This window comes from Protomyctophum bolini (assembly GCF_963924005.1).
Source record: "Protomyctophum bolini genome assembly, chromosome: 21".
Lineage (NCBI taxonomy): Eukaryota > Metazoa > Chordata > Actinopteri > Myctophiformes > Myctophidae > Protomyctophum > Protomyctophum bolini.
Window position 1 is genome coordinate 7,853,490 of NC_137882.1, and position 19,144 is coordinate 7,872,633.

Genomic DNA, 19,144 nt, shown 5'->3' on the forward strand with positions numbered 1-19,144 from the left:
CATGTTTGTATTTATTTGTTTGATCAATAGGCTATTATGTATTGTGATGCAGTTTGTTGATTGTTTATGTGTTTATTATTTTTGTGTGAACATATGTACAGTTCTCACGGCATGGAACACAGACAGAGGGATGAGAAGAATGCCCAATAAATGCCTGTTTATAAAGAATCGACCCACGACACAGGTGAGGAGCTACACTGATTTTATAGTGAGACAAGGCTGATTATTAATTATACTTGTGCTCTTGTGTAGAAAGACCAGAAGCTGTTCTGACCCTGGAATCCAAATGATCCTTGAGATGAGATGAGATATACTTTATTAATAAAGTATATCTCATCTCATCTCAAGGTCAGAACAGCTTCTGGTCTTGCTCAAGACAAATTTCCCCCTGTGGGGAAATTTGTCTTGAGCAAAGTCCATCAACGTTTTTAAAAAACACCTTGATAGGGATACTTACTGGAGAGTCTGTTTGACCAGATAAGGGTATATCATAATTATTTTTACCTGTTTGTAATTATTGTCAATCTCTCAGCCAATTATAACAATGTTAAGTTATATACATCCAAACATTACAAAATTATAAAGCATTTCCACTACACTTTGGTGTCGTCTGGACAACAAACTCTCCTTTGACTCTCATGTTGCCTCTACTTCTAAAAAAGTCCAGCAGCGTCTTGTTTTCTGAGGAAAATGCGTTCCTTTAATGTCTCATCTGTAATGATGACTCTTTTTTATAGAAGTTTTATTGAATCTGTAGCCTACTCATGTTTTGTATGGTTGCCTGGTACGGTAACCTGACCCTAGCAAACAAGAACAGGCTCAGCAGTCTCGTCAAAGTGGACAGTAAGATTTCTGGGAGAAGTTGAACCCTCCTGGGAGGTATCGGATCACCCACTTCGGTCTGAGTTTGAACTGTTGCCCTCAGATCGTCGGCTGAGGGTTCCCGCCACAAAGACTAATCGGTTCAAACTATCCTTTGTCCCAGCTGCTATTCAACTGCTGAACAGCAAATAGCACTTTATTCTTGCACTTTTGCACATACTGCCCACTAATGCACTTTTGCTGACTTTGCTACTACTGTATGTCATGAATTCTCTGTCTCTAGTGCCCTGTTCTTAGTCCTGTATTGAATGTTGTTGTTGTGTGTATTTTTACTATGATCTGGCTGCAAACCAATTTCCTGCAAGGGACAATAAAGCTAACCTTCAACCTTGAACTACATCTTTTGGAGCCGTGTGCAGTCCGCTTCCGAGGCTATGACACTACCATGCCACATTCAGGAGCTAAATTAGCAACAGACAAGCTATAGGCCTATGGCAGTATGTGTGTGTGTATGAGAGAGGGGGAGCAGCCTACAGTACTAACTATCCCAGGGTGGGATAACCACTGTCAAATGCTGTTGTGGCAGGATGGACGTGCAATGACACGGCCCATCTCCCATCCTTGTTGGTGGATGGATCAGAGTCACAGCCATCCTCCGCCCACTTATTAGTGGGCTGATTGGTAACGTTATAAAGGCAGTGCAGTTCTTTTGCTAGTCAGCTGGTTGTCTCTGCTGCTGGTTTGTGTCTGCCACACCTTGCTGGTTGAGCTGGTGTGTCCACACAGTTGATGCCTAACTTGCTGGCCCGTCGGGCTACAGCGTGGGGTTGTGCATATTGGTGCAGGTATGTTTATCTTATTGTTTAACCGATATCTGACATTTGATTGTTTGACCATGAACTTGACTATGACCGCTTGTTTCTTTAGCTTTGGGCTACGCTCTGCAGGCACTCACTCCTGTTGGAGTCTTGTGCTGGGCCACCCAGGTACGTGGTTTATCCTCCTCCTCTGCAGTATTTCATTTGGTGTCTTTGACGCCACGGGAATGTAAACATGGGCTGTTGTTGTTGTTATTCCAGTGGTTTCCCTACCGGCTTCCGCTGCGTGAGGCACTACGTCGGTGCGCATTGTCCCTCATTAACGTGGTAGGTTCCATTGAGCTCTCACTGTTCTTGCCTCTGTGAATTGTAGTTTTAAGTGTTAGTTTAACATGGCCATTTGTGCTTTTAGGGCCAGCACCACACCTGCTGCTTTACTGGGGATTATTTATGGGGAATATCCACAAGCTTCCCCGTTCCACACAGTCCCTGCCCACTCCTTCCACAACGGCCCGGTCGGGAATCGACCACACAACCACTGGCTGTATAGGCCACCAGGGGGTCGCCAGTATTGCTTGATTTATATTATTATTATTATTTAGTTGTTGTGTTTATGATATTGGAAGGCTCATCAGGCATATAAGCCGACACTCTAGTATCACTACCGGGGAGTGATATGATTTTAATATATTCCACTATGAAGTGTGGACTGGAATACAAGCATTACATCTGAACCTCATTGTTGTCGTAATCCTACCTTTAATCCATTCTTAATATTATTGCTGAAATGTGTAATGAATGAATTGGTAATTAAACAATTTTTGTACCTTTTGTAACCACGTTTCTGCCTGCCCTTTATCCATTGTATAACGAATCTGTGTTGGAGACATTCAGTGCTCCGGATGTTCAGTATTATATTCTAGTAAATATCTCCTGGGGCGCAACTCCCCAGGTGGCGTAGTTGGCTATAGGTTAATTCAGACCATCCTGTCACACTGTCAATGGCATTATTTTGCACCTACGACCCAACACACCACCAGGCATACACAACGCCAGCCAGCTACTCTGATGGCTTGTTGTAGTTTATTTTTATTCAGTCCACAGCCAGGTATCTCAGCTGTAGCCTACTATATGTGGGTGATTGGGGGCCTGGGGGCATCACACACATGACTATGAAAGCTCAACCCACTATATAAAAAAGGGCGGCGAGTCGGCAACACATTGATATTTTGATTCAAAACCCCACATTGGCTAAACATTTCTAATATTAAAACAAAACATGATGAAAATGAAGATGTCATCACATTATTACTGATTTTATTTTATTTTCTTACTTGATTTGACCTATAGATTCACGATGGAAAGAAAGTTGTTGGTGCAGGGATTTGATCCAGACCAGCGGGTCTGAAGGAAGGAATCGTTCACTGTAGCTTAAAATACATATCTCTTCATATACCAACAGATACATTTGCCTGTGTGGGGATGAGTAAAACATTTTGTCTTGGAGGTGTTGCTACACCCAGCACTATTTCCACCAGGAAAATGATCCTTTGGCGATGGGCTCAATAGGTCTGTCTTTGTATGAGAGTATATGGGAGACCAGCATTCACTACTGTGAGTGGTCTCTCAAATTGTACTTTGACTGAAGTAACAACAAAAACGTAGTACTTCCACACACACACACACACACACACACACTTACAAACCCGCCACACACCATTCTATTTCATTTTGAAATGTTCTGTTTATTGGCAGAGTTAGGCAGTGCACAGCTACAGTTATAATATCACAGTGGTTATATACTAGTCAACAATCACAGCTGCAGTGTTAAAGGTGTTAAATGTGTGATATTTATTCATTAAAATTAAGTGTTAAATAGCTCTATATTCTAATAGTACTCATTGTGAGTGGTTGTTCGGTAACGGGTGTGGTCTCTCTCCAGCTCTCTATAGTAAAATACATAAAATACATTTTCAGGTCAGGATTCCAAATCTCGGTCAATCAGGAGAAATAACTTTTACAGGATACAGGGTTTTGAGTTGAGGGTTTGGGTTAGAGCGGTTGTTCTTTGAATCAGTCATTCTCAACCATTTTAACTCCATGCATTACACCACAGACCCAAATTTGAAAAATAACCTCTATGATAATTAAACTCTAAGAGTGTACATTCAGAATTACAGACCTGTAAAGGTCCATTTGGTTAATAACTGGCATTTTCTTTAGCTGGGTGGAACCCCCTTAAGGACCCATGGGATTGCCCGGACCCCACATTGAGTGACATAATGATAAAAAACAATGCAGCGTAATAATGAAATTCAGAAAAACAATCAGAAGAAGAATGAACCAATCAAATGCAGGTCGGTGCAGTTTGGCCCCACCCCACTCCATATGAGGCTCAGGTGCTGATTGGGTGAAATTGTGCTGTGGGGCAGGGCAAGCGTCGCTGGCCGGCAGGGTGTGAGCCAATCAGTCGTACTCAATTTCGGCTGAAGTGACTCCCCACACCTATCAGAATACACACACACAGTGGTGGGAAAAGTACTCACGTTATTTACCTGAGGACGCTAATACAAATCCTGACAGTTTTCTGAAACCTATGTTTCTATGTCAGTGGTTCTCAAACTATTTCATGGCAAGGACCCCTAGAATTATATGTATTTAAGCGCCAACCCCCATCTCAAAATATGTTGTTCCACGGACTCCCCAAGAGCAAAGATTTGAGTTTAAAATGTTTGCTCTGAAAGGATATATATTCAAAATTTGGGACACATTTTCACGATTTTTCAAAAATAGCAGACCTACAAGCTCGTAGTGCGGCACTCAGTGCCGCACTATGAGCTTGTAGAACAATTATAACATAGTGCTTAAAACACCAAAAGGGGTTCCCGCCAAAAATGGGTTAAAAGTATCAACACTGCAAAGTAGAAATACTTGTTACAAGTAAAAGTAAAGTACTAATACCTCAAAATTGTACTTAGTTACTTTCCACCACTGAGTGGACTAAAACAGTGACTATAAAGATGATGTAGCAGCTTTTGTATTATGTCACATCGAGTGTATGTCCAAAACTATTACTTTTCAGGGGGGGGAGGGGGGAAGAACATGCGTTCTTAGTTATTATTTAGTCACAAGCTCTTGTTAATGCTCTTAATTGGTTCAATATTCATTAAACCCACAGACGCACTTTAATGTCACTTTCAGAATGTTTCCCAAAATAGCAAAAGATTGCCCATCCAAAATGTGTAGATCGGCTATTTTATAACTTTTGCACTGCACTCTTGTGTGTAGGGCATGTGTGCGTGCGTGCGTACCTGTCTGAGTTTGTCACAGTCCAGGGCAGCCATCATGCGTCTTTTTCCACCCATCCTGGGAATGAAGCCCTCTGTCCAACTGAGGGTGGCATAAGGAGCCACCTCCCTGACACACGCGCACAAAAAATAATTAAATATACTATTATTCAACACAGTATTATTTAACAGGGTACAGGGATAGGGGTTCCTGCGTGTGTGCGTGCGTACTTGTAGTATTTGGTCCTGAACACCATGAGTCCAGGTCCCTCCATGGCCACCCACACGTGGAGCAGAGAGTCACCGAGAGGGTTGGTGAACTTCAGGGAGACATACATCTCATAGCCCACCTTGTGCACTCCACTCAGCTACACACCACATGACATGACATCACATGACATCACATGACACGACACAATGAAAAGAGTATATATGATACATAACATTCTTAATTTTGACAACTAATTCTGATTTGGTCTTATTCGTCTAAATATAAAAAATGTTTAATCTGCAACACAATAGAGCACTGAATTCTGACGTAATTCTCACTTTCTCATCTCATTTTTTTAGATGTAAAGACTACTGTAAAAAAGTAGCCTGTAAGTGTAGAATTTCATTAATCTTACGGATGTGTACATCTCTGAGGCTATTCGTCTGCTATTATAGTTGTATAGTGTGTGTGTGCGTGCGTGCGTGCGGTGAGTGTGTGTGGCTCACCTCCAGTGTGAGAGGTGGGGTCTTGAGGGTGATGACTCGAATGCAGCTCAGGTATTGATGGGATGCCTGGCCAGTCAGGACGAACTGCAGGCTGACCTGGGAGCCCAGAGCGCTCATGTACTCCCTGGCCTCTACGTTGACGTTCACACGATGAGCTACGCACGCGCACGCACACACACACACACACACACACACACACAGAGAGAGACACGTTTGTATTACTTTTACTATAAATACTTGTGAGAACGCTAGATGGTGATTTTATGAATGACTTTTTTAAAACGTATATCCTTTTCAACAACACCAATCCTGAAGCCAAAACAATTATCCACAGCTAGCGATAGATCGATAGAAGTTTAAATCTGGCATGCATATAAACACTAACCCAAACCTAATTTCCAAATTCCTAACCCCAATCTGATTATCCCCCCCCCCCCCCCCCCATGTTTGTTTTGTCTAATAAAAATGGTCCTCACAAATGTCTGAAGTTCAACGATACTTGTGGAGATATTTGGCCCAGGAATATAAAAACAAAAAAAACGTATTTCAACGTCGCAATCACTACATTTTATGTCCTACAACACCTGTGATTATAGAACTCGTCTCCGCCATCATGCAAGCATGCATTGAATATGAAGGACCCCAATGGAAACAAGCCATAGTGCTTTCTTCGGTTTTAAATCAATCAATCACCACCATCATGTCTACAGTACTGGATAGTTTTGACTTTGATGTGTCCGACCAGATCCGTCTCAATAGAAGAGCAATCTCTGCACATTATTATGTTCAGGACAGGAACCGCTTTTGGTTGCATTTTTTTTGCAATTTTTGAATACATATTTGAAGTTTTTCAGAAAACGTAGGTCAGGATTTAGAAGGCGTTTTTAGAATCGGCCTCAGACCTAAAAGGGTTAAAATATTATTGTACTATTTCAAAACGTTATGGATTGTGGGTTTAACCATTTATATAGTAGAGTAAACTACTAGTAAATTCAATATGAATTTAAATAATGCACATTGCACAGCCTCTCTCTCTCTCACTCTCTCTCGCACGCACACACGCATGCACGCTCACTCACTCACTCACTCACTCACTCACTCGTATTCGCAGGCACAGTCATTAGTGGTTCCCGGTGATCTTTGAACTCTTTGGTTACCACCCCGGTGTAGAAGACCACCCGGCCAATCAGAGTGAACGAGGCAGTGGCGTCACTGTTCCCGTCGTTGATGAGGTCTATTCCCAGGGTGAAGCCCTCGCCCAGGCCCACCTAGAGAGAGAGAGAGAGAGACAGACAGAGAGAGAGAGAGAGACAGACAGATAGACAGACAGACAGACAGACAGACACTTTAGGATACCAGGAAAACAGCGCTCGAGTCAAGCAGAGCTGGAGTGTGACAAGCTGGAGTTTGAAATACAGTGCGGTGCAAATATCAGCAATTTTAGGCATGTGTGCAACATGACAACTGTTTTAAAGTATTGTACAGTGACAACTAAAGTCTCTGTAATGTTTATGTTGTGCTATTACAACAACAAAAAAAACGATAAAGGGATTTAAGATCATTAAAGCTGGGCTGTTGCCTGAGTCCAGTGCATATATCGTCAACTTCCGGTCCAGGACTTTGTCACTCTTCAGCCCCCCCCTGATAGCCGCATGGAGCCGCCATTGGACTGGCCCCATGGAGTGAATGGAGATTTTGTGACTCTCCTTCAATGGTTCTGGATGGTACATGTATAACGTACCTGTGTACAGTCGATCTTGACAGACACATTGGCTTCGGCAGTGAGGTACTCTGGGATCTCTCGTTGCAGGCCAAACTGCTCTGCTCTGGCCATGGTCACTATATCCTCCTTACAGCCTGGACGCACGCACGCACACACACACACACACACACACAGAGGGAGATAGGCAGACACTCTAGCTTCCAACAGTAATTAATTTAGATAGCAGGTAGGTGGGGTGGTTTTGTGTGTACGTGTGTGCGCGTGCTACGTTGCTGTGGCTATACCTTTGTGGTACTTCATGTAGTTGTGTGTGATGTCATGGAACTGTACCTTCATGGTACTTGTAGCTGTGTGTGATGTCATGGGGCCTGTCCCAGCCCACATCCTTTGTCAGGATGACATGTCCTATGTGAGTCTTGTCCACCCGGAATGTTTGCAGAAGACCGTACTTGTCCCTCTTCCTGAAGACCAGGTCACTGTTCACCTGACGAGAGACACTGTTAAATTAGTCTTACGTTGCCAGACAGTCGCCTCTCGCAATTTTCTAATGCTTCCGCCATACAGTCTGGAGAACGGAAGCTCTGATCATGACGGAGCATTCGGAGATTGGGGAATATTTGTTTGGCTACGCGAGACTACTATTAAATCACCATTTATCTGAGACGTGTGATGGACCCCAGGAAGAATAGTATGGGTGTAACGATACAACAGTGATACGATACGTATCAACATACATGGTTAACGATGCGATACATGGACGATATTGGTTCATTATGGCGATATGATACGATTCAATGATTTAAAATCGATGCAGTTACCAAACAAATTACATCTGTGTGAAACGGGGTGCATACTTAGTTTAGACTAGTCATTGGTTAGACATGGGTTAAGGTCAGGTTTAGGTGTGCTGCCCCGTGGTAGGTTAGGTTTAGGGTTTGAGATAGGTTGTAGTTGTAGGACTAATGACTGGTCTAACCAATGACTAGTCTAAACAAAAAACTGTCTAAACTAAGTACTGCACCCGTGTGAAACATGTGGACAGTGGAGGTGTTTTAAGGGAAAATGTATGAATATCGATATAAATAAGTATAAACACAGTGATTCTCTGGCAAAAACATTATAGACATTATATTTTGAACCCATATGGACAAACCCGTACCTTGATATGAACACAGACAATTCACACGTTTATCGATAGACCAAGCGATATTGAATGGAGTAAATTAAATTGTAATAAAATTGATATTTTCCATGCAGTTACTTATCGTTACACCCAAAGAATAGTCATGCTTAAGGCAAGTGCTAATAATGTAAAGAAAAGACCACATCACAATTAAATCACCATTTGTGACCAGATTTGACTGAGAGACAGCACAAACAGACTCTTCACATACTAGAGCATGTCTGAAATAAGTGTCAGAGCTGAAATCGACATGTAAATATGAAATAAATGCTTAAACATGTAGCTAGGTGTAATGTTAGAGAAAGTGAACCTTTCAAGCCTGTTTTCTCAACTCGTTTTCTGCAAGACATTACTCTATAAGCCATATCTCCAAAACTGGTGGGCCAAACTGAACAACCAATAAGTCAATTTGAAGCTATATGATTCCCTGCTTTCATATCTATGACATGAAGAAAATTTAAAAAAAATCCAATGGCAGTCTCTCAGTCAAATTTACAATAAGATCACTACTGTTCAGTGTTCACCAGTCAAACCACATCACTAAGCAGACACACTGTGCATACCTCAGCGAAGACGAATGCAGCGTCATACATTTGACTCATCAGGCCGTCCTTGATGGCTCTGACCGATGCAGGACCACAGCGATAATGACCTGAAACATACAGCAATGTGTTTCTGTCTGTCTGTCTGTCTGTCTGTCCGTCCGTGAGGTCTTTATGTATTGAGTATGTATACACTCGATAAAGACCTCACGGTCGAAACGCTGTATACCTGTGCTGTTTTTTTTTTGCTTTCAAAAGTGAGTTGCAAGCCCCCACTTTGTTCATGAACACAATGATAACCATCCATCCATCCATTCATCCAATGACACATAAAAATAACTTTTACATTGAGTTCCTATAATGAGCTAATAGTGGTACCATCGCTGGTCTCTTGTGGTGTGGCGTCCACAGCCTGCCAGCCTCCCAGTCCCTCGCCAAGGTCGTGCCTGGCCATCCACACCTCATTCCAACAGTGATAGTTCCTGTGGAAACACATCGGTTGCAGCAATATTATTAGTATGATTCGAATGTTTCTAAAGAACATGTACACTCCTGCATGTAATACTACTACTTCTTTTTCTTTCGGCTTTTCTCTTCAGGGGTCGCCACAGTGAAACATCTGCCTCCGTCTCACCCTGTCCTCTGCCTCCTCTTCTCTCACACCAACTAACTTCATGTCCTCTTTCACTACGTCCATAAATATTCTCTTTGGTCTTCCTCTAGACCTCCTGCCTGGCAGTTCCAACCTCAACATCCTTCTACCGATATATCACTATCCCTCCTCTGTACGTGTCCAGACCATCTCAGTCTGGCCTCTGGCTTTATCTGCGAAACATTTGACATGCGCTGTTCCTCTGATGTACTCGTTCCTGATCCTATGTAATACTATGATGTTTCTAAAAGAACATTTATATACCTGCTTTCACAGACGCAAAAGAATAATCACCCAGTGTCAAATTAAACTGATTCTGTTTCTGATTAGTAGTAGCCTAGTAGTAGGTAATAATTTAACTTCACAGACAAATGGCACAGAGAATAGACATGATTGACAGTTGTGTGAACCAACCAGATGGAGTCTCTGGTGTTCTTCTTATCAGGTGATCCGTCTTTCATGAAGATGAGGTCGGTCTTCAGGTTGCCAGTGTTGTCATGGGCTGAGCTGAAGTTTGTTATCACTCTGGCTGGAATGCCCAGGCAACGCAGGACTGGGTGTACAAATAAATACATGAAGTTGGAGAGAGAGACAGAGAGAGAGACAAACTGGCATGAGTGTTATGTGTGTTATTGACTCACAGGACTGGTTCTCACCCTCACAAGCACTTCTAATTGTAAGCATTACATTTAGTTTGACTTGGCTCATCGTGCAACGGTATTGCGTGCAGAGAACAGCTGACATACAAGCTTACATCGCGTTGCGGATGCAACCACTGTGAGCTTAGAGGTCTGCTATTCTCCGTTTGCCGTTTCTCTGCGAGCACGACACCTTCGCGGGACGGAACATAAATTAGGCTTGATGGGCTGCAGCTGAGCGTGCACATTCAGGCTCTGCTCAGTCTGCTGTCATGATCAGAGCGCTCCCTCCGGTCGAGTGACTGTAGGTGTGGTTTTGAGGACAACTCTTTTGAATTTCTATTATTGTTTACACACAACAGAAACCAACGATTATATATTTCAAGGGTGAGAGATCACAATAAAAATCCGAAGCATTCTTCCTCCCCACTGGGAGAAAGTTTGATGGTGCATTTCTTAACACATGAGTGCAGTGACTCCATTGCATCTTATGAGAGTCCATGTGCTGCCGGCCTGTGCGCGCATACTTGTCTGTTAAGGCGTCTATTGTCACTTTAGAAATGTGACAATACACTTACTACATACACTTTTACTGTATGTATTTATTGTATTACAATGTCAAGCTAATCATCTGGGGACCCTCCCAAAAGAAGCCGCTGTGGGTATCCTGACCCACATGTTGAGAAACACTGACTGGACTAGTGTGTGTTTGCGTGCGTGCGCATGCGCACGTGATATTGACTCACAGGTGTTGAAGACCCCGGCGAACACCCAGCACTGAGCGTAGCAGACAGGAATTCCGGTGTGGGCGTACTGCAGGAGGATCTTGACGCTGCCGGTCCACAGGGTGGGAGCCACTCCCTCGGAGTAGTCGTCACTCCAGTTCCCCACCAGCACCCCGTTGTCATCCTGGCTGTTCAGCTGACATGAGACAACAAACACACACACATTACACTTAACCACTGACTTAGAGCAGTCAGTGTTTCCCAAACTTTTCAGGTCGAGACCCAAAAGAGAGAGATGATTAGACGTTTGCCCGCGGGATCCAAACTAGTGAAAAATAAGCAGATCTACTAGCTTGTAGATCAGCTATTTTCACTACTTCTTAATTATTAATATTTATATTCATGGGATGTTATGGCCCCTGGCCATTATTATTATAGTGATTATTACTTGCGCAAGCAGAGCGCGCAAGTAATCATTTCGCTTGGTCTCTTCGAAGTGAAGCCAAGTTTTCTTCAACCGTAAGTCTGTGCCTGGTTTGCTGGGACTAGTTACAAGTTACAACATTACGTCATATACACACCATGTACTCTGGTCCCAGTTCTCAACGATGACGTAATGTTGTAACTGGTCCCAGCAAACCAGGCACAGACTTACGGTTGAAAAAAACTTGGCTTCACTTTTTGGAACCAAGTAACCACAGTATACTGCTAATCAAATTACAACTACATACTCTGTATGTAGTTGTAATGTGATTTGTAATTTGTAAATCTGTGCCTGGTCTGCTGGGACCAGACTACACAGATGACCATATCTCTTACGTCATCACTGAGAGCTAGTCATACATATACACACCATGTAATCTGGTCCCAGTTCTCAACGATGACGTAATGTTGTAACTGGTCCCAGCAAACCAGGCACAGACTTACGGTTGAAAAAAACTTGGCTTCACTTTTTGGAACCAAGTAACCACAGTATACTGCTAATCAAATTACAACTACATACTCTGTATGTAGTTGTAATGTGATTTGTAATTTGTAAATCTGTGCCTGGTCTGCTGGGACCAGACTACACAGATGACCATATCTCTTACGTCAAGATCTATATATCATTCTTATGTACAGATCACCTAAAACAAACCTTTCGGAATTAAACACATTTCTCAAGAAAATGGTAAAGTATCTATCATCTCCGACTTCCACAATTATGATAATAGGAGATTTCAATGAAGACCATTATACTGAAAAATATATAAATATAAAGACCTTCATGTCAAGATTAGGCTTTAAACAATTAAATACAAATCCAACTACAGATTTCGGAAGTATTTTAGATCATGTATATTTCAACAAATTTGAAAGTATTATTACAGAAATTGAAGTTAGAGACACATATTACTCTGATCATGATTTAGTATTAATATCACTATAGTACAAAATGAAATACATTTAAAACAATTGACAATTTACAATAAGTAATAAAATAATTATACTGTATAATATATTTTAATTCAGTTTATATAACTTTTTTTTCATCACATGATTCATTTTTCTGTAAAAAAGTAGTTAGGTAGCAAATAGTTACACGTAATGATTATACATTTCAAACGTTCCTTCACAGAGATACTGAGATGTGATAGTTTCCAGCGGTCGAAACTTGCGCGCTCTGCTTGCGCACTAGTAGGCCATTTATGGCCTACTAGTGTGCAACAAGCAAGTATGCACTCGGCAGAGTGCAGTTCTAGTTATTAATATACTTTGGCCACAGAAAATAATTTCTACCAGTGACTCCCAAAGAAGAAGAGATGTAACATTTTACAGCTTGGCTCACCATGGCGGATCCCTTCCGGACCAGCTTGACTGGATCGGCTCTGTGTACGATCAGCATCTGAGATGAGTCCAGGGTGTAGATACAAGCATCCAACACGCCCAGCTCAAACTAGAGAGACACAGAGAGAAGATTGTGAGGAAGGGGTGAGAAATGAAGAGAGTGAGAGATCAACAGAAAATATATGGGTTTCCCGCACACGAGTGCGTGTGTCTGTCTGTGTACCTGTCCATACATCCAGCTCCTCTCAGACACAGCAGTGGGGTCTCCCTGGTAGATTGTTCCCCCATCCTCCAGCACATACTCCTGCCTCTGCACCTCATCTTCCAAATACACTGGATCATCTACACACACAGGCAGGCAGGCAGAGAGACAGATTTTGACATTAAGCAATTCACACGTTCAGCTTCTTTTGACAGATCTAAAGACAAGCCTCCAAATATAAACAAATTCAAACGAACAAATGATTAGTCTACACATTTTAGAACCGCCCCCCAGTGCTCCAGTTAAATACAATCATAACTTACTTACTTATTATTTATGAACAATAGGGGAAAATTACATTAATGACAGACAATAAAAACATGTGTCCTCATTAAAAAGAAATGCTTCAAAACGCCACTCCTTTAAGTGATAAAGGCGAGCTATTCACAGGTGGAAAGTAACTAATTACATTTACTCAAGTAGGCTTTTTAAGTATCATTTTCAGGGACTTTTAATTTCCTGTCCATTTTTCATCTCAAGCGTAAATATTGTTATTTTTACTCCCAGTATTTGACCACTGTAGTTATAGTTACTTTATAGATTATTATTATTACAAAACATTATTTTATAATTCAGCTATTCAAAATCAGATCTGCTATTTTTGCTATTTTTGAAAAATGAAACTGGTTAAGCATACCGGTATAGTATTATTATTATTTTTTTCATTAACAAAAGACTAAACGACTACATCCATTGGAATGCAAATTCTTGTTGTCCATTTACCGACAAGTGATGATGATGTACTAAAACTCTATAGGAGATCTTGAATGAACAAGAAGGTGTCCGCACACACGGGGATGTTGTCTTACGCTGTCCGAATAAATATTGGTACTCTGGCTATTGGTGTGTGCGGCCACCTTCTTGTTCATTCAAGATCTCCTATATAGTTTTCTCCCGTGCGTCGGCACCGCCACAAGGACTTTGGTGTGCGTAGAGCCTCTTTGTACACAGATGTACTAAAACTCACCAGTACACCAGGCGTTGAACAGCACGTAGAGGTCCTTGGTGCAGGGTCCCTACTAAAACTCACCAGTACACCAGGCGTTGAACAGCACGTAGAGGTCCTTGGTGGGGTCCCTGTAGCCTACTGAAACTCACCAGTACACCAGGCGTTGAACAGCACGTAGAGGTCCTTGGTGGGGTCCCTGCGAGTGCGGAGCATTCCACGCTTCTTGGCGATGGCCACGTACATCTTGAACCTGCCCACGATGGCGTTTGCAGACGGCGTGACGCCCAGCGTCACCTCCCCGCCGTCCACGCTCACTGTGCGACCAGACCAGTCCGTATGTTTGTCGTAATCCTTACGGAGCCCGAATAAGAGCTGGATGAGCTGCTGACCGGGGGTTGGGTCGTTGCCTGCAGGGGGGGGGGGGGGGGTCACATCACATCACATCACAGGTTTACAGACGTGGTTGACAGGTGAAATCTACAAGGTCACAATGTGTCGTCGTCATGCGACCCATTGTGAGCTTGTAGAACAGCTTCAACATTTGAAAACTTGAAATGGCACATTCTGCATGAGTGCTTTACAGTTACTTACTAGATTTGGATTATTATTACAAAACATTCGTTAACCACTTCAGCTCTACAGTAGGCCTGTATACATTTCGGCCATTTGAAAATAGCCGATCTAGCCTACAATATCTTTTGCATTGTGAGTTTGTAGATCGGCTATTTTCAAAAGATGTTTATACATTTTAAAACTTGAAATGGGACATTCTGCATAATGAGTACTTCATTTCTACTTTTGGTACTTTTTGGACACCAATACTTTTGAACTTTTACTGAAGCACATTTTGAATTCCGGACTTTTACTTGTAACGAAAGATACTTGTACTTATACTGTAAGTGAAACAATTGAGTACTTTGTCCACTGATTCAAACTGAGAAAAAGCCTAACGTTTCGACCCATGCCATGGGTGTCCAAAGTGCGGCCCGTTGGCCAAATGTGGCCCTGGGACGAATTTTATACGGCCCGCAGCTTCATACCTGAATTGTATTATGAGCGGCCCGCCCAACAGTATGGGGACATTTTTACATTAACGTTTTTTAACCTGGGTATTTCCCAGAGTATAATTTCTCAGTGTTGTTGTTCCTTGTATATATATTTTACCTTGCTCGTCTGGTTACATTCGGTAATGTAACATATGGCCGAAAAAAAGGCTCAGTTATAATTGTTGTTCACAGCACACATCTGACAAAAACATTCATTGATATAAAATATTGATGATGATAGTTAAATTGAATCGTTGTGATGCATATTGCATGTGACTTTGTCATAGTCAACGGTACATTATGTTAGGAGATGTACTGTAGTTGGCCCTTGGGTGTCTTAATATTTTCTAATATGGCCCCCTTTGGAAAAAAGTTTGGACACCCCTGACCTATGCAGAGTCATAAAGGTGGCAGCATTTGGGGAAGTCTTTATATACAGGGTGTAACTGTCCCAGCAATGCGATTTTGTAATTTTCTATTTCTATTTTCTAGTCTATTTTATTGCTCACCTTTCTGAAAATGTATATGTGAACATTATGTAGGTTTATTTGGGTACGTGTACGTGAAACTGTATACGTATGCGCCATGCATATATAGGGCCGAATATACGTATAGATAGAGAATATACAAGAGAGAACAGTGAGCAATTAACTGACCGATCAGGAACTCTAGCTGGAAGTCGTCGTAATCCGGGTAGAAGTCTCTGCAGAAGCGGATGCGGATGAAGAACTCCTGGCCGCGGCGCACCACCAGCCTGGGGTTGTCGTACTCCTTGGTGTGATGCAGGGCCTTGTTGTCATACGTCGTGTCTGGAACGCCCGTCCACTTGTTGTGCCCGCGCTCACACATGTCTATGTCCTCCACGTTGAGAGGCAAGTCTGCAGAGAGAGAGACAGAGAGTCCAAACTGCTTCTTTTCACCTGACAGAGGAGAGTTTCCCTGGCCGGATGTAGCGCGTGGAAGGAACACGTTATTCCGACCAGTTCATATCCCTCCATCAGGCTGGCCAGGGGGGAGGGGTATAGGCAGAATGGGGTTATTAACATGGCCATTTTTCATTGGCTCATTGAGAGCTCAGGAGCAGAGAACACGCCCCCAGCGCCCACAGCGGGAATCAAACCCAGGACCTGGCTGTGAGGCGTGCCACCGTGCCCCCTTATTATTATTAACTATAATCTTTGACTGGGGGAACCCCTGGAACCCCCCGCAAGGACCGAGCCCACTTTGATAACCATTAATCCTTGACATCAGTTGTCTAGTTAGGACACATGTACCTGTCCAAATTTGGGCAACGTTTCAGCCGGAGATAAGGGCACACACACACACACACACACACACACACACACACACACGCGCTCGCGTGTGCACACTCACATTCCTCTTCCTCGTGTCCTGGCCTGGGTGCTCTGGCCGTGACCGTAGGTGGGTCAGTGTATTCTTCCTCAAATGGCTCATACTCTGGCATGCGGTCAAATCCATCATCTTCCCTATTGGAACAGTCAGGCTGCAAGATATATATGTTGTTATAATAACTGGACAGACAGACAGACAGACAGACAGACAGACAGACAGACAGACAGACAGACAGATTACCAGTGAATGGGTGAAGCGCCCCTTGAATGTGATTGGACTTGTCTTAGTTCGTGCATTTTCATTTGAATGCATTGGTTGATGCATTCTTTCTAGGGTCAGAGAGAGAGAGAGAGAGAGAGAGTATGGTTCAAAATTGCACAAAGCTGTAAGAATGGCATTCATAAAATTGCTGTCCTAAATGTTGATGTACTCACAACTACAAAAATAGAGAGACAGCTCGGTGTCATTATGGAGCAATGAAACCTAACATGAGCTGCATGAAGAATACTTATAGCAGTGATTCTCAACCTGTGGACCGCGACCCACCAGTGGGTCGTGAGGATATTTCAAGTGTGCCTCCAAAATAATTGGCAAGAACACGTATGATTTTAATGATAATACAACATGGGTGGGCAGTTGTCATCTTTCAACATTTATGAGTGCACACCTGCACAAATTTAACCGATTAAAACCAGGAAGGCATCTGTGTCATTTTACATGATTTTGCATCACAATCTTTTAACCACTAACCACATTTTATACTTTATAAAAAAATAGCAGATACGCAAGCTCATAGCACGTCACTTCATACCACAACCACACACAGTACACTACATTTTTCTTTACTTTAAACCTTTTAAAGTTTTTTTTAGAATGCCTTTGTAGACTCTTTCTTTAATTTTTTTTATCCCACGATTTTTGCAGCCCATTTTTTTCACCCAATGTCAATTATCTAATGTATAGCTTAATCCTGGGCGCTAGACTCCTCTGCCAACCCGGGGAGAGCAACGGACTCTCATGTGTCGTAATGGGTTAAATGAAAGGTGCAGTAGTGTGTGGGGTGTTTCTCACCTGAAGAAGAGGCAGGTAGTCTCTGTGGAGGTCAGATAGATGAAGCTGTCACACTCACATCCAATGTCTGCACTGTTCCCCATGGACTGATTATATACACGCCCAGCTTCCTCTTCTCTGTGTCACACGTGTGCACGCAGCCACGCACACACCCTCACAGTGGTGGGGAAAGTTTTTATTTTTTATGTTTTACTTGAGTAAAAGGTATACTGCAGTGTAGAAATACTCACACAAGTATAGGGGCCTATACTCATTATGCAGAATGTTTCACAAGGTATCTTTTGTATTGTCGTGTATTATGGAACCACATTTCATTAATATAGCCTAAATAATTGTTTTAAACTAAAAGTGTTACCCTGTGTCTCTTCTCTCGATCCCCTCATGGGTGAGAGAGCCAACAGGACAGACAGATAGGCACCATTCACAGCTTGCACTCTATGGTAAATAGCTATATGCCTACTTTGATCTAGCTTAGCAGCATCTATTCTAGAGAGAGGTCTCCTACTGTTCTTCCTGTGACCATTATTTTCTGAAAGTTTGACGGGGCATTCTTTTACACGTGAGTTCAGTTAGAACTTTTCCATTGCATCTTATGAGAGGTGGTGTTCATGTGCTGCCGACCTGCGCGAGCATGCCGGTGCAGTGTGACGTCGTCTGATAAGGCGTCTGTCTATACAAGACAATAACAAGGACAGACTAAAATAGCATAAACAAGTGCATGCACACGCACACGCACAAATGACCTATTCTCAGACAGAACAGGGAAGTGTGCGGTTTTGTGATTTGTGCTGAGTTGATATTTGTTGTGATTAAGGTGACCCAGACCCACACGCACGCACGCACGCACACACACACACACACACACACACACACACACTTTCTTTATATGATGATTTCCTGTTTTTAAAGAAGCTAGTGTATATTTGTACGTCTCTAAGTGTGTTTTGAGAGGCCTGTAGTTATGAACCATGAGGTGCAAGCATATAGTCAATATAGATTATATAATTTCTTCCACTTGTCCTGTGAAGGACATAACTGTGAAGCCTGTAAACACTTTTACTTTTACTCATCTTTTACTTTCTCTAATAACAACCTAAAACATGAACCTAAAAGTTGTCCTTTAAGTGGTTAAACATAGGCTATTAGTGGTGGACGGTAACCACTCAAGTACTGTACTGCTACATCTCAGACAGAAATATTTTCACTTGTAAAGGAGTGTTTCTACAGGAAGTATTGATACTTTTACTTAAGTAAAAAAATAAAAGCTTTTTCCACCTCTGAAGTTGAACATAATCGAATCGAATCGCAGTAGTGGCAAACACAGCCATCTGACAAGCTTGTAGATCTGATATGTGACCTCTGTTCCATCCGGGCACTGGCAGTCCCAGATGTCAGGTCACCCTGACACGCCTGCTGATTGGTCAAATGACTGCACTTTCACGTCCTCATTCAACACGCACGCACGCACACACGCACACACACACACACACACACACACACACACACACACACACACACACACACACGTA

General features: G+C 42.5%; 1 protein-coding gene across 1 annotated transcript; it reads right to left on the reverse strand.

The window, feature by feature from the left end:
• Window positions 1–3,381: 3,381 nt before the first annotated feature.
• On the reverse strand, window positions 3,382–17,668 carry LOC308336355 (coagulation factor XIII A chain-like). Its single transcript, XM_080793711.1, has 18 exons — window positions 17,616–17,668; window positions 16,785–16,873; window positions 16,566–16,695; window positions 15,848–16,069; window positions 14,295–14,552; window positions 13,158–13,276; window positions 12,936–13,043; window positions 11,129–11,303; window positions 10,159–10,297; window positions 9,471–9,574; window positions 9,114–9,202; window positions 7,698–7,851; window positions 7,386–7,501; window positions 6,744–6,912; window positions 5,645–5,799; window positions 5,159–5,295; window positions 4,952–5,057; window positions 3,382–4,145 (listed from the first exon to the last, which is right to left on the reverse strand). The coding sequence occupies exons 2-18, from the start codon at window positions 16,866–16,868 to the stop codon at window positions 4,107–4,109; spliced, it is 2,304 nt and encodes a 767-aa protein (XP_080649837.1). The 5' UTR covers window positions 16,869–16,873; window positions 17,616–17,668; the 3' UTR covers window positions 3,382–4,106.
• Window positions 17,669–19,144: the final 1,476 nt, after the last annotated feature.

Excerpts from the sequence above, each read along its gene's own strand:
- LOC308336355 (XM_080793711.1), bottom strand. The coding sequence starts at position 16,868 with ATGCATCAACCAATGCATTCAAATGAAAATGCACGAACTAAGACAAGT. Across the intron at positions 13,044-13,157 it reads GGAGCTGGATGTATGGACAG|TTTGAGCTGGGCGTGTTGGA; the intron begins GTACACAGACAG and ends GTGTCTCTCTAG. Across the intron at positions 7,852-9,113 it reads CTGCATTCGTCTTCGCTGAG|GTGAACAGTGACCTGGTCTT; the intron begins GTATGCACAGTG and ends GTCTCTCGTCAG.